The 15,106-nt window shown below is 40.5% G+C and overlaps 2 protein-coding genes across 2 annotated transcripts in view; one reads left to right on the top strand and one right to left on the bottom strand.

The window, feature by feature from the left end:
* The window catches only part of LOC102081359 (uncharacterized), a 41,506-nt gene extending 41,134 nt beyond the window's left edge, over nucleotides 1-372 (bottom strand). The window contains exon 1 of the mRNA XM_013269905.3: nucleotides 117-372. Coding sequence (XP_013125359.3) covers nucleotides 117-270 — 154 coding nt within the window. The 5' untranslated portion in view covers nucleotides 271-372. The remainder of the gene's footprint in view (nucleotides 1-116) is intronic.
* A 2,410-nt stretch (nucleotides 373-2,782) lies between these two features.
* On the top strand, nucleotides 2,783-9,820 carry zgc:153115 (Krueppel-like factor 9). Its single transcript, XM_003438039.5, is given in 3 exon segments — nucleotides 2,783-3,579; nucleotides 3,581-3,720; nucleotides 5,520-9,820. Coding segments are annotated over 3 exon segments (729 nt in total). The 5' UTR covers nucleotides 2,783-3,235; the 3' UTR covers nucleotides 5,765-9,820.
* Nucleotides 9,821-15,106: the final 5,286 nt, after the last annotated feature.

Raw genomic sequence — 15,106 nt, forward strand, 5'->3', positions numbered from 1 at the left:
TTACAGCCCTTGTCAAACTTCTATACATAACATCTACTACAGCCAAACCCTGTTTTGACTGGAAAATGAATTTACTCTCCAAGAACTAATATAACAAAGCAAACCATAAAACTTACCATGTAGCAGGAGAAAAATGAGTAAACCATTGAAGAGTAACAACAATACTGCCATAGCAACCCACCACAGGTCTGGCTGCCTCCGATCCTCCACATATGAGTGAGATGAAAACCAAGCACTGTTCACAGCCACTGAATGACCAGGCTTGTACATGGGCTTCCTCTGTGACCCATACTGCTCACAGCAACCAATCAGGAAATACCTTCCAGGACTGGAGCTACGGACATTCACTGAGCCAATCACTTGACAGAACTCCGGGCCTCACAAAACATCAAGTTTTCTTACACCCTTGTTGACTTGGACAGACATAAGACATGAACCACGTAAGGGGAGAATTTCTTTGCAAAGCTGGCAGCTGCAAGGATACTCAGTTGGAGACTGGGGTGTTTGCAGGATTTTTAAAATGGGGGGGGGGGGTACACAGGTAACTAAGTAAGAAATATATATACCAAACCACTTAAAATTGGTAGGGTGTGGTTCAAAGCTCTGTATGGCATTTTTTTGAAAGCCTCTAACAAGCCTGAAAGTCAATATTTGGTGTGAGCATCTTTATTTTTCAACACAGCTTTCCTGTAATTTCTTTAAGTAGTCTTCAGGAATAGTCCCCCAGGCCCCTTCTTTGGATGTTGGCTGCCTTTTGTTTTGTTCTCTGTTAATGTGATCCCACATTGCTTCAATAATGTTGAGGTCCGGGCTCTGCGGAGGCCAATCCATGACTGACAGTGTGCCATTGTGTGTTTTTCTACCCAGATATGCTTTACTGCATTGTGTTTGGGATCATTGTCGTGCTCAATCAGACGCTTTCCAGATTGTATACCTGACGGTACTTTCCTGTTTTAATTCCATTCTATAAGTCCATCAAGTTTAGCAAGATCTCCATATCTCAACATGACTGACTGAAATGCAGCTCAAAACCATGACAGAGCCTCCACCATGTTTTACAGATGGCTGTAGACACTCACTGTTCCAACTCTTGCTTGACCTCCTCTGTACATATTGATGATAATTCAAACTGACATTTTCAAATTTGGATTCAACACTCCATCAGACATGTTGTCACTGATCTTCAGTCTAGTTATTTTGTGATCTGGCATACCTCAGCCATTTTTCCTTGTTTCCAGTCCTTAAGAATGGCTTCTTGACAGCCACCCTTCCAGTGAGACCATTTCTGATGAAGCTTCAATGAACAGTAGTGGATCAACTGAAGGAGTAGTTGCATCTCTCATTTCCTGCGTCAGGCCTTTGGTGGACTTTGCTATTTTTGAAGGACATGGCTTTCTGATATTGTTCATCTGCTGTAGGTTTTTAGGCCTGAACACACTATGCATCCTGAGACAGGGCAAGCTTTTAGCTAATAGCTCTTTGGGAATCACCTTGTTAGTGTGAAAATACTATTTTCTGTTATCTTTGGCATTTTTCATAGATCTACCTAATGGAATGGTAACAATTTGTGTTTTTTGTGACAGGCTGCTACTAACAAAGTGTCAAAAGATACATTTAAAACTGGTTCTTTGCTAAGTTGTCTGTTATGTGTACACAAAACACGGGTTCATCCCTTGTGTTAGTTGCCTTTTCCATGCTTGGATGATTCATAGGTCAGCGTTAAGTAGCTTAAAACAAACAAAAAACATTCCTCTAAAAAATGGAAAGGTACAAGGACTGGACTGAACATGAGTGAAACGCAGCCACTGTCCAAAGAATAACTCTGAAGGAACTTCAAACATCCTGGAGAACTACTGCTCAAGAGAAGAAAGTCTGGCTCACTGGAACCATAATATAAAGAAATGAAGGGTGGCTGAAGACTTTTGCACAGTATTGTAGCTACTAGTGGGAGGAGTAATCAAACTTCAAATGGGAGTGGCACCATCCCATGCCCACCACACATTTCTGACACATATATATCAGACAGGAGTGCTGACCTAGGCACATTACAAAGTGACTGACACAAAAAAAACTTTCAGAAGAATAGTTTCCTTATACTTATACACTACTACACTAAACACTTGTCAGTGAAGTAGTGCATTAATAAACCACACAACCCACTGTGGGTTTAAGTGCCTGAAAAGCTGATCCAGAAACTTTTCAGAAGACAAAGAAACACAGCTGAGAGTAGTTAACGCATGAAAATAGGGACATCTAGTGTTTGTGCGATATGGATAACAAGCAGGTGGGGAAGTGGAGGCTTTGGCTGCTATGATGGCGTTTTTACAGAATAATTTTCACCCCCACCACTCGGCCACGTTCCTTATTCTCCGACTGAGCTCAAACTAAATTACACAACACGCCTTTCATCCCCATCTCCTTCCCCCATCGTTAAACAGGCAGGCTTCCAGTGCCACCTACTTTCCACGATGCACCCAACCCCGCGGTCCACGCCCGTGCTGCGACGTCAGTCACTGCGTGATTCTGGTCCGCGCGGCATTCAAGACTCTGAAAAATCGTATTTTACAACTTCCTGTAAAAAATAGACATTAACCGCCTTTTGCCACAAATTTCAGGCATGATTTTGCACAACTATTTAGCTTGTTACCTTTATAGCCATAAGCATGATTTAGCGTTTAAAAAAAATGACACGTTCACATGTGTACTTAAAAGATGATATCTTCAAATTATGTCAGTTTTTATGTTCAGTACATGGGTGAGTTTGCCATATCTGTTAAATGACACACACGTGGGTATCTGTAACAACAAAATCAGAGAATTATCCAGAGCTTTGTAGACATTTGAACCAGTGTACGCCACCAAAAAGCGTTGACCGATGAGCCTGAACGCATCGTCAGTCCGGGACCAGGGGGCGTAGGTTTGACCGGCTTCTGGGAGGCTCAGACACAATGAACCGTCAGACAGTGAGGGGCACGCATGTTGGACCGGGAGAACTAGCACGGTCTTAGCGTGTTATTGCTCGTAAACGTGCCGTTTCTTTGTTTTATCCAGTGATTCTTAAGCTGCTGAGACGCTGTATGGCGGTAACAAGGCTCTGCTGGAAGCGGTTTGTTCGTCCAGTTTGATGAAAACGAGGTCGGGATCAGACGAACGTTACCGTTAGCCCCTCCTGGTCGATTTTTTTTTAAAACTTGTTTGTTTTTTAGTTAAAGACAACAAAGCAACGTAGATAACGATGTCGCTGATTGCGTCGTCTGATTATTTCGCTGCCGAGTGTCTGGTATCGATATCTAGCGGTCCTGTTCTACACAGACCCACCCCGGTCGCCCCCGCCAACCAGCCTGCCTCGGTGGGCCTGCTCCCCGGGGAGCCCGAAGGGTCGAGTGAGGACAGGGAAGTGCGGGACACGCTGAGGCTGGAGGGAGCTAACGTGGTGGCGGTGGCCGGTATCCTCACCGACCTACACGGCAAGTTCCGCCCCATGTCGGCCTATTCGGAGAACAGCAACTCCTCGTGTGGTGGGGAGAGCGGTTACACCACGTTGTCCGACCCGACCACCCCTACCATGACCCCACCGCCACCCCGGTCCCGGACAGCAGCACCAGCAGCGGGCCGGGGGAGCAGGAGGAGGGGTGAAGCGACACCGGTGCACTTTTAACGGATGCGACAGAGTTTATGGGAAATCTTCCCACCTGAAGGCACACATCCGGACGCACACAGGTATGGAGGGGGACGACTATAACACATTGGTCATATCAGCAGTTCACATGTCATGTATTTGCACAGCCATAGCTAGAGCCTCGGCATAGCTCAACTTTGTACCCCCAACTTCTGCTTTCCTCGGTGCCATGCAAGCAGACGGTTTTATCGTTTAATCAGATCTATATGAGGGGTGGGAGTGCTGTGCCTTTCACTAACTACTGTAAGCGTGCTTGCTGGCTGCTTCTTTATGATTTTTTTTTTTTTTTTTTTTTTACAACTTGGTAAAGTAATCTAGCCAAACAAAGGGGGAAACGCTCCCCTCGGAGACTCTGACAAAGAAGTAAACCAACAAAAGAACTGGGCTGGACGTTAAAACCTGTGACGAAAGTCTTCCTCCCGGCTGGATTTGCATATGAAATGAACGTAAGACGAAACCTTAAAGTTGAAAGCGCTGAAAATGATAGTTGGACAACGTAAAAGGCCTCAGCAAGTGCTTGGCGCTGTGTAGTTTTTCTCTGGGCATCACTCCCACCCTCACGCATGCTGACAAGTTGAAATCAATCCTCCGCGATGTGTAAATTATTGATCATTATTGAGCAAACCCCATTATTGAGCAAACCCCTTTGCTTTTCAACGCATTTTGGATGTTTACTGCTGAATACGTAATTATGTGTCACCAGACTTCCATTCAGTCCTCACCCATGTGTTTTAACTATGTAATAAAGGCAGATTGGTTATGAATAGTTCATCCGTCAGAACGATAGCGTAACTTTACTAGTGACTTTAAGTGTGATTTTTCTCGCAAAAATCAGGGGAATTGGCGTGTCCAGTGCCACTGAGCAGGCGCAAATGGATTAAGGGCAGGAAACGGCTCAAAGACGGTGTTGTGGGAACGCCCACAGAGTTCTGCAGCAACAACGTGGCCAGGCTTTGTGATCTTGCAAATGGCACCGAGCATCCCACTCGCTTATCCTGGGTTTGACTCGTGTTGCCTGCCGGAGATTAAGCCTAGTACGGTAGTAGCTCAGGAAGGCTAATCTTAGCCATCTAGATCCTATATATATTTTTTTTTAAGTATTTAAATATACGTAAAAAGAGGTAATGCAGGTGTTACATTTGTGTCACTGTGTTGAAATTGATCTGATTTAAGTAATCAGATTAACAGATTCCTTCATTGTGCAATGACACAAACTGTAAGCATACAAAACCTGTTTTTCCCTTCCTAGTTCATTTGAAAGCACAGAATTATGTGGGCTTCAACAGCGACTTATATCTGAGGACTACACAAAAGATATGAAGAATCAGTTTAATGTGATGTATTAGAGGCAGAATAAAGCACATGTGAGAACTGAAATGACACGAAAGTGAATTAATCCAAAACAGTCCATGAGTTTAAATTTTGTCAGCTTTTCCTTTGACATTTTCAATCCATACTTCATGGTTTTACCTTTTCACATGTAAACATTTGTTGTTTTTTATACATTATTGAATAATGTGGAGGTTTAATGACCTGAGGCTGTGGGGGATTTTTGGCAGCAGGAACTGTTCACTTTTTCTGACATTTTATTTCATAGTTAGGCTGTTAGTTGCAGAAATTTGCACCTTAACCAATCATAGATCAAAGATCAGTGAGAATAGTGCATTTTGGTTTTTATGTATGCAGTTGTTTATTGTAAAACCGATTCACGTCAGAGAGAAGGGAGTAGCATTTCTGTTCCCGTGTGTTTGTCTGTTTAGTCATGAAACACCGTTTTGTGTGCTTTCGCTGCAAACCTGGCAGCTGATTTCTCTCTGCTCTCTGTTGCCTTCGTGTCCAGGTGAGAGGCCCTTCCCGTGCGTCTGGCCTAACTGTGTGAAGAAGTTTGCCCGCTCTGATGAGCTCGCCCGCCACACTCGCACCCACACAGGGGAAAAACGTTTCCAGTGCCCGCTGTGCAACAAGCGCTTTATGCGCAGCGACCACCTGATCAAGCACGCCCGCCGTCATCCCGACTTCAAGCCATCCATGTTGGGGCGCAACAGGGGTGCGTCCTCGGCATCTGATCCGGACGTGCACAATTAGGGTGGCATGGGTTTGCTGTGCACTGGCATTGACGGGAGCGCAAGACAGTCAACATTAGCTTCAAGTGAACCGTCTACAATCAGATCCACTAGTTAGGACTTAGCATTGCTGTGTTGCACTAAAACCAAATGTGCACGTATACACAAACATACACACGCAGAGCTGGATGCGAGGTGGGGAGTAGCCTTGTGTCTCTGTGTCCACACAGTTGAGTCACACGAACACTGTCCACCAACTCAACAACAACCAGGGTTGGGTTTGAAAATTGTTACAAACCTAAAAGAACCAGGGACTCGTTAAGAAATGCGGCTTTTGATTCCACTTGTCGTTTCCTGAAAGCAAGACTTTGGACCTACTGTGCTTCCATTTGCATCGGCAGTTACATGTGCGCATGTGTGTGTGATGTTTACAGTATGGCAGACTAGGCTAAGCCTCAGAAAACCCAATAATGATAGAGTGAAATGTAATCACTGCAGTTAAGGAAAGTTGGAGGCAAGAAGGTAGACTTACTGCAGGATGATCTGAGAATGTAGTTTTTACTGTCCTGCATCAGTAGCAGTGATATTAGACCACAAAGTTTTGTGGATGAGATACCAAGAATTTAATTCCAGGTAAATCACGTAAGAGTTGCGAAAGTCCCAGCATGCCTTGGAGAAGTACTAAACGGTGTTTTGCAACATAGCCTGCTGAAATAAAAATCAGTAGGTTTTAACTGCCATAGAAGTGAAACACACACAGCTAGCACAAATGTTGTATTTCGTTTAAACCAAAAAAAATCAAATCAAATCAAGAATACCTCGTTGTGGATAACCACCTGATGGCAGCATACGTTTATCACAGGAATTTTTTTTTCTGCCTTTCGTAAAATTTTGATCTCAGGATTCGATAAGAACGCGAATCACGAAGCAGAGTTCAGTCGACTAAAATTAAACCCAACCCTGAAGGTAACCTCATCGTCTCAAACTGAAACACTTTCACAGATGGCAGGGATTTCTTTTTCATATTGTCTGTACAAATCTGCACATTCATCATCATCATCATCAGCCAAATAATCCTCTCTGGTTTTCTTGTGGTTCATTTCTACCTTGTCAGTAACCTTTATTTACCATGAGTAGCACAATATTGTGATATTAGATAGCGAGGCGATGGATAGACGCTTTTTAAAAATATTTTTGTTTGTTTGTAGCTTTGCTGATATTAAGTTCTAGTGGTGACACATTCCTTAATGTTTTTTTTTTATACTGCTTCAGTAACCCTCTTCATTGAAGTCAATATTTCTTCACATATATCCAATTCAAGTGTAGATCAAATACTCATTTTAGCCTGAAAGTGGATCAAATTTCAATTTAGAAGAGTTGTTTGCACGCCATCATTAAGGCTCCACCAGTTATCATCAATGAAATGCTGACACATAATACACAGCAGTATTATGTCTAAACCTGATGCAAATGTATATAAGCTTTAAGCTTTTAATGTAGAAAAAAATGGTAATGCTACAAGCAGGAGAAATAATACACGTGATGAATTGTAGTCCTTATATTAGGGGTAACATACAGTATGTATGCTTGATAGATTGGCATTGCCTGTGAGTGTTGGTGTGTGCGTTTTTTTTTTTTAGATTTACCTTTTTTTCTTTCTTTTTTTTTCGTTTTGTTTTTAAGCCTGCTGCCTTCAAAGTAAAAGCATTCACTTCGTCATCGAGGGTTTGGAGAAAAACGACAAAATATACACACGTGCCAGATATTTCTTTTAACAGCAGATAAATCAGAGTCTTATGAGTAGCATCGGGAGAGGGGGGGACAAATCTTACTGTAACTGATTATGTGGAAACCAAAAAAAAACAAATTCTGAGAAGATCAGTTAAACTTTTTTTTTCCTCATCTACACAGTACAGATGTGGGCTGTGCAGTTGTGTCACTAAAGCAGCCATTAATAATACTCGGGGATGCACTGATTGTGAAATTCCAGGCCGGTTCCAGTGTCGGAAAAACAAAAAATTTGGCCGATATCCAAGCCCAGTATTTTTTCTACTCGCGTGTTTAGTTTTTGTTGTCGTTTATTAACTCCTTTATGCCCTGGAAACAAAGTAGATCCCAGTTAATTTGACACAACAGATAACTATCAGTAGATTCAGTCTTATATCAGTCATCAGCCAGTCACATTTTTTGCTTGTATATCAGTGCATCCCTGATGATAAAAGTTCCACCTGTGTTTGAGTTGAATAGTGATACACAAATGTGGATTTGATTGGAACCTGTTCAGTAGATTTAGGGATGCTGGCACCTAAATCTGTATGAAATAATCAGTTTCGATTTCAGGAATGAACCCATCAAAAAGATGAGATCCACGATTTACCAAATCAGTCAAACCTGTATTGTAATTAATGTACTTATGACCCACTTGTAGTGTCCAGGTCTGAATAGAGAGTGTGTGTGTGTGTGTGTGTGTGTTATTTCCTTTTTAAATATTTCCACTGTTTGTCCCGCTTATGGACATATTCCTTTAACTCAGTGAACACTTCTTCAGGAAACTTTGAAAGCCTTAAACTATGTCATAACTACTTTGCACCATGTTTACAGTTGGATCATTGTATAGGTATGTGTGTCCTCTTGTAGGCGCATAACAGAAACTCATTATGCAATAAGCACTTTTTTCTCACAGGTATATTTTGCTGGATAGTGTAATGGCTTGCACTGTTACTGTATTACTCCAAGTGGGCATTGTGGAACTTTGTGTTGATAACCAGTGGTTTTTAAAAAAACAAAACAAAAAAACCTGCCTTTTCCTTTCCTTATTTTTGTGTTTTCTCAGTCATCCAGGCCATCTCTTTGTTGTGTAATGTGTCTAGATGGGATTGGCTTCTGTTGTTGTCCCCGGATCTGTTTCACTTTCCTCCACATTAAGATCGGCGCGATTGTCTTGCTGATTCGTGTCACGCCGTCTCCGCGTTCCCGTTGATTTCATTTTAATTGCAGCTGTTTTCTTTGAAGTGAATGCCGAGCTTTTGAAAGTTTTCGGTTGCTGCTGGCAGTGACCTTGAACGAGTGGACTGTTTATCAGAGGAGCAAACGCGTCTGATATAGACTCTCAAGCTATATTGTCACAAGAAGAACATACCTCACAGTCAAAACAGTTGTTTTTATTTCTGCAGTGTCTGTGTAAAATCCATCCAACCAGTCTTTCAGAAATTCCTATAAAACCATCAAGCCTTGGATTTTTAAGAAAAGAGTTGTTTTTATCAGCCAGATGGCCTGTTTATGTACCCTCGTCCTTACTGACTATATGCAACACCTTTACTACCTGTGTAGCTGCTTCTTCTTCTTCTCCTCAGTGACCTGTTGTTGTGAATAGACAGTAGTAGTTTAATCTCCATAGACATTAACCCTTTGTAGATCTGAGCTTTAAACTTCACTACTCGCTGGAGCAGAAGTCGAAAAAGGGGGCATTTAAATACAAAGTAAAAATATTTGCAGACTGTCATTTCACTGAGAATGATGATTGAATATGCTCAATCCAAAATCTGTTTGCTCATATCACTGAATGTGGCTTGGAGTCCATTTTGGATTTAATTTTGCGGCGCCGCCTCACCTATAGCTGGGGGCAAAAGGGCGATTTTTCTTTCTTCTTGTCACCACACTATCTCAGATATGCACATTGTACAGAAATGGATGTTCTTTTTTTAATCGATGCTAATTTTTACATTAATGTAATTTTTAAAAAAGTCCTCTTATCAAAGCTTTAGTTAGGGTAAATGGGAGGAACCGTGGAACTAAATAATTGCTGCAGCAAGCTGTTTTGATATTTATATTCTCAGGTGTCTTAAATTTTCGGCATTGGAGTTTCAATATTTCCTGTGCGACACAGAAGTACAAAGCATGGTTTTGTTTCTTATGTTATGCTGATTAATTTATTACATATCGAAAAACGTATATGGTTTGTGTGGTTTAATTATTCTTTTCATAACTCATTTTGTGATATGGAACAGTACTAATATTAAATGTTTCCAATGTTTGCTTGACCTGTGCTATTTTTAAGAAATAAAAATTCTTAAGTTCATCTTTTATTTGTGCATTTTTTTTTTCCATCTGTCTGATGAAGACAGTGCAAATTATACAAATTAACTTTCCAATACCGTATTGTATGCTACAAGTGATAACCGTTATTGCATACTAGTAGCCGATTGGCTGTATTAGTATTAGCTTATTCTTTATGTTTGCTGTTGTTTAAGATCTAAATCAGCTTCCTAATTATTCCTTGTTGATAGTAAATACGGTTACATGAATTATGGTCCTAATTTGGTTTGTTCTGTGGCCCATTTAAGGTGGTGTTAACTCGCCTAAAAAGATTTTAAATATTATATTTTAACTAGTATCCAACTAACTCTTAAGTTGCCTTTCACGCTAAAATGATATTATGAGCAACCCTCACTTTAGGGGAAAAACAGGCTCACTACCCAGTTTAATAGGTACACTTTGCAAATCTCCTTTTCTTTCATTCTCCCTTAATTATTTGTAGCATAGAATCAACAAGGTGCTGGAAACATTCCCCAGAGATTTTGGTCCATATTGTCTTGCTCCCCTCATCCCAAACTGTTTGGGACAGATGCCCTGCCCGACCCTGGTTCTGCTGGCGGTTACTTCCTGTTAAGAGTGTTTTTCCTGTTGCCAAGTGCTTGACCAGAGATGGTCGTTTGATTGTTGGGTTTTCTCTGTATTATTGTAGGATCTTTACCTTACAATATAAAACACCTTGAAATGACCTCTGTTGTGATTTTGCGCTATATGAATTGAATAGAACTGAATTGAGCTGCAGATTTGTTGGCTGCATATCTGTGATGAAAGTCTCCTGGTTCACCACATCCCAAAGGTGCTCTAATGGACTGAGGTTTGTTAACCGTCGGGGATATTTGAATGCGGTGAACTCGACTCAAGATTGTTCAAGAAACAAGTTTGAGAGTATTTATGACATTCTGTTCCAGCAGAAGATGGAAACACCGTGGCCATAAAGGGATGGATTTTTGGCAAGTAGGCTGTGGTGTTCATACAAGGCACAGTTTGTACCCCGAAGTATGCCAAGAAAATATCACCAGCCTGAATTGTTGATACAAGACGTGATGCATCCATGCTTTTGTGTTGGTTATGCCAAAAGCTACTATCCAAATATCACAGCACAAATTGACACTCAACACACAACGCAATGTTTTTCTAATTTTTATCCAATTTTGGTGAGTCTGTGTAATTTTCAGCCTCAATTTTTTGTTCTCGGCTGACAGGAGTGACAACTGCTGTGGTCTTCTGCTGCTGTTGCCCATCAAGGTTCAATGTGCTGTGCTTTCAGAGATGCTCTCTCGCAGACTTGAACAAATGCTTGTTTGAGTTAATGTTACCTTCTTATCAGCTCAAAGCCATTCTCTTCCGACCTCTAGCATCAATGAGGCATTTTCGCTGGGCAAACTGCAGCTCACTGGATATTTTCTTCTTCTCTGTAAACCATAGAGATGGTTGTGTGGGGAAAATCCCGGCCGATTAGCGGTTTGTGAAATACTCAGACAGACCATCCAGCACCAGCAACTATGCCATGTTCAAAGTCATCTAAGTCACCTTTCCTCCCCATTCTGATGCTCACTTTGAATATATCATAACTCCATCTACATACACAGACCTACATACAGTCCATGTATTGTATACAAACTCGTGCACATTTGTAATTACAGAATGTTTTTTTTCAGGTTATTCAGCAGATTTGTTAAACCTTTATCTTTATGATATAAATAAACTGCAACACAACACAAATGTAGCAATAACTTCTCAAAAACTATGATGCTAAAACTACTTTCCACTACACTTAAAATCATAGCTTAATATGCTAATAGGCATGCTAATCAATGAGTTAATAACAGTAGTATATGACTGTAGTATTTCCCTGAAGGTTTTCAAAGCATGTCATACTTTATGAAATGTCAACCATTTCAATGAGCAGAAACCTCAATTAAAGGTCATAGTTCGGGTGGCTTTAAGCAAAGCACTGTTACCTCCCGTGACTCAGTGCTTTAGCTAACATGGCATTTGAACGTGGTATTAAATGTGGTGTTACTGTCAGCAGAGGAGTTGTAGTATCTGATCAAGGACTCCTTCTTGTCTCTAACAGAGCTTTTTCTCTTGAATTGGCATAGTTCATTTCAATAATGCATTTTCATAGTGTTGCCACCATGAAAAAAAAAATCTGCTTCCTTTAACTACTGATTTTATATTTAATGGCCTTATAACAGACTTCTATAACACAGCATCTATAACAGATATGTTTCTTGCCATGATCTAATAAAACTAACGGACTGTCATTACTACAGTTATCACACCAGATTAAATAAAACAGAAAATAATAGACTTGGAATTCATGTTTTAATAAAGATACTTCTCTCCCTATAAGTGGATATTTACATAGCATGAAATGAAACTATGATGCTATATATTATCACTATCCCATAATTAGAGCCCCACACAAATATAGGTTGGGCCAGGTTACTGACTCCATAATGTACAATGCACTCAGCACTCAGCACTTTTGCAGCAGAGGACACGTCACACCTGAACACACAGAGTTTGGTGCGTTCACAGTAAGTTTCAAATCAGTTTGTGAAGTACATGATTGTAAAGATAGTTTAAAAAAAAAAAAAAAGTCCCATTGTTTCCTTTTCCATTATAGCTCTAACAGATGTTGAATGTAGGTTATATATAGTCTCTCAGTTTCTGTCAGCGTCAACCTTAAAAAGTTTTCTGCATTCATAAGTCCACCAATTTTAACAAGGTCTCCAACAGTACTGGCTGAAACGCAGCTCTAAACCATGACAGACCCTCCACCGTGTTTTACAGACGGCTGTAGACACCCACTGTTGTAGCTCTCTCCTGGCCTCCTCGATACATAATGACAATGGTTTCAACCAAAACTTGTAAATTTAGAGTAATCTCTCCATCACACCTGTTCCCACTGATTTCCAGACCAGTTATTGTGCAATTTGGCATACCTCGGCCTTTTTCCCTGTTTTCCTTCCTTAAGAATGACTTCTTGACAGCCACTCTTCTACATTGCCATATGTTCCTGCATGTTAACTCTGAGGAGCACTTCCAGGCATTTATCACTTAAACTTGGCTGGATGTTTAATCATGGCTACACACAATGTATTGTTCCTAAACAAACTTTATTTTGGAAAAACTGATACACTATTATTTGCCAGTCTTGAGGTGTGGAAGCCAGGATTACTAGGAAGTCCTCAAACAACTTCTGACTTGACTCTGGATCAGCTGGTCTGTTTATATAATTATGGCTGTTAAACGTTTTCTTTTTTCTTTTCTAGTCCCCATTTTAAAAAGTATTCACACCGACACTCCAGGAGGTTTGTACACAAATATTATTTTTCTTGATATCTAAAGCTGGGACTAGACAGCGTTTCATCTCAGAAGAAAAATCACACACCACACGGGAAAGGAAATGAGTAGAGTTAAATGGGGCCTCAGCCCAGGCAGCGAGTTCAACATGACACATGTAAACATCCTCAGAGTTCATATCTCTCTCTGTGTGTGTGTGTGTGTGTGTGTGTGTGTGTGTGTGTGTGTGTGTGTGTGTGTGTGTGTGTGCATGGATGGGGTGCAAGAACGGCACACCTATTGCAGTTTTTGCTGCACCACCTAGAGGGCGACAACAGCCATCATCAATTTAAGTCCTTCCTGTTCACTATAGATAAGTTGTTTTTAACAATGAAAGTCCTCAGTGCACAGTTTAAGTCTGCACATGCTTCCAGATGTTGCAGTGTCAGAGGAAGCAGACAACCTCATCTATAGTCACAGTCTGAATGTCTATAGCCACAGCCTACAGCTGAGAGGAGGACTGTGAAAAATGCAAGCAAGCAAATACATTTTTCAAAACATATTTTAATGGCTTTTCCAGCACACAAATGATCATAACAGAATTATCTCAAAAGATTCTTATACTATGAATCTGCATTTCTCAGATTCATAGGCTCTTCACTACCTACAAGAAGGCCGAACTTTCCAGCAGTATGACAATATGCACTAGAACTTCTCAAGCTTCACCTTCCAGCCAGTGATTGAGCTCTGTGCTCCTCTGGAACTTAACTCATCAGCACCCAGTTTCAAACTGTCAGTAAAACTTCCAACTGGTACCAGTTTCATCAGAGTCCAGAAATCTTGTGGGCATTTTTACTATTATGGATAAAATATTATGAGATTTTCAAATGTCACACTTGCCGTTCGCAGCTGTCAGTGTAGCATTAATGCTATGGATGACATCCTCTCCCTTTGGTCTAAGACTGGTTTCAGATTTCAGGCGAATAAATGGCTGGTCAGCAAAATAGTGCATCATAACCGGAAAGCTTTTCCCCAGCCTTAAATGATGTCATTAAATGTTGTTGGATTTTTGTTTTTAAGGTGAAGTATTCGTAGAACTGTAACCTGTGAATTGGACACACAACTGACATTAAACACCGGAATACAGTAAATCTATTTTTTAAGCACAGGTTCTTGGTTTCAGGAGAATTTATTGGGTAGAGGAAAGGGTGAAGAGAGAGCAAGTGACACAGGAGCGATGCATGGGCTCCGACTGCGAAAACAAAAATGACAAAATATGATTCAATAAAAAAGTGATCAAAGACTGAATATAGACTCTGGTTATGGAGTCAATCACATTATGTAGAATTACAGTAATGTCTCTGTCAGTGTGTGGATGAGAGGCTCCAGGTCATTTAACTGAACAATAATGTCTCTAATAGTGTTTGTTGCAGTGGCGCTCATATATCTAAAGATCCCAGGCTTTGCGAGTCTGCAAATTAAACATCGACATTAATGTTACTGTTTATTATTTTTTGATGAGACAATGTCTCGCTAAAATGAATAAAGTCATCAGGCAGCTGTAAATGCAGTTTTGTATTCTTTCTTTCTTTTATATAAGATCAGTTGGTGGAAGCAGTTCATTAGATGTCAGTAAAAAGTAATTATAACGATGCAGGAACTAATTTAGTGCATAGAGTACTGAGCAAAACTCCCGAGTCACCACTCATCTTTTTATATTTTGCAAACATACATAAAATCAAATTAAATTAAATAAAAACTCCTATTTTTTTCAGAGTCTGGAGAAGTATTGTTAGGACCACTTTAAAAATAATAGGAGAGGCAGTCTCCTCGGAAGCAAAATACAAAGAAATGATGTGTGGCTCAAAACCTTTGCCCAGTATTTACCTATAAGTTAATTTTAGGACTAGCATGATGAAAAGAAATGATTGACTTAAAAAAAAAAAAAAAAAAAAAAAAGCCCCCGAAAGGTGATGTCTCC

Source organism: Oreochromis niloticus, linkage group LG18 (genome assembly GCF_001858045.2).
Source record: "Oreochromis niloticus isolate F11D_XX linkage group LG18, O_niloticus_UMD_NMBU, whole genome shotgun sequence".
Classification (NCBI taxonomy): domain Eukaryota; kingdom Metazoa; phylum Chordata; class Actinopteri; order Cichliformes; family Cichlidae; genus Oreochromis; species Oreochromis niloticus.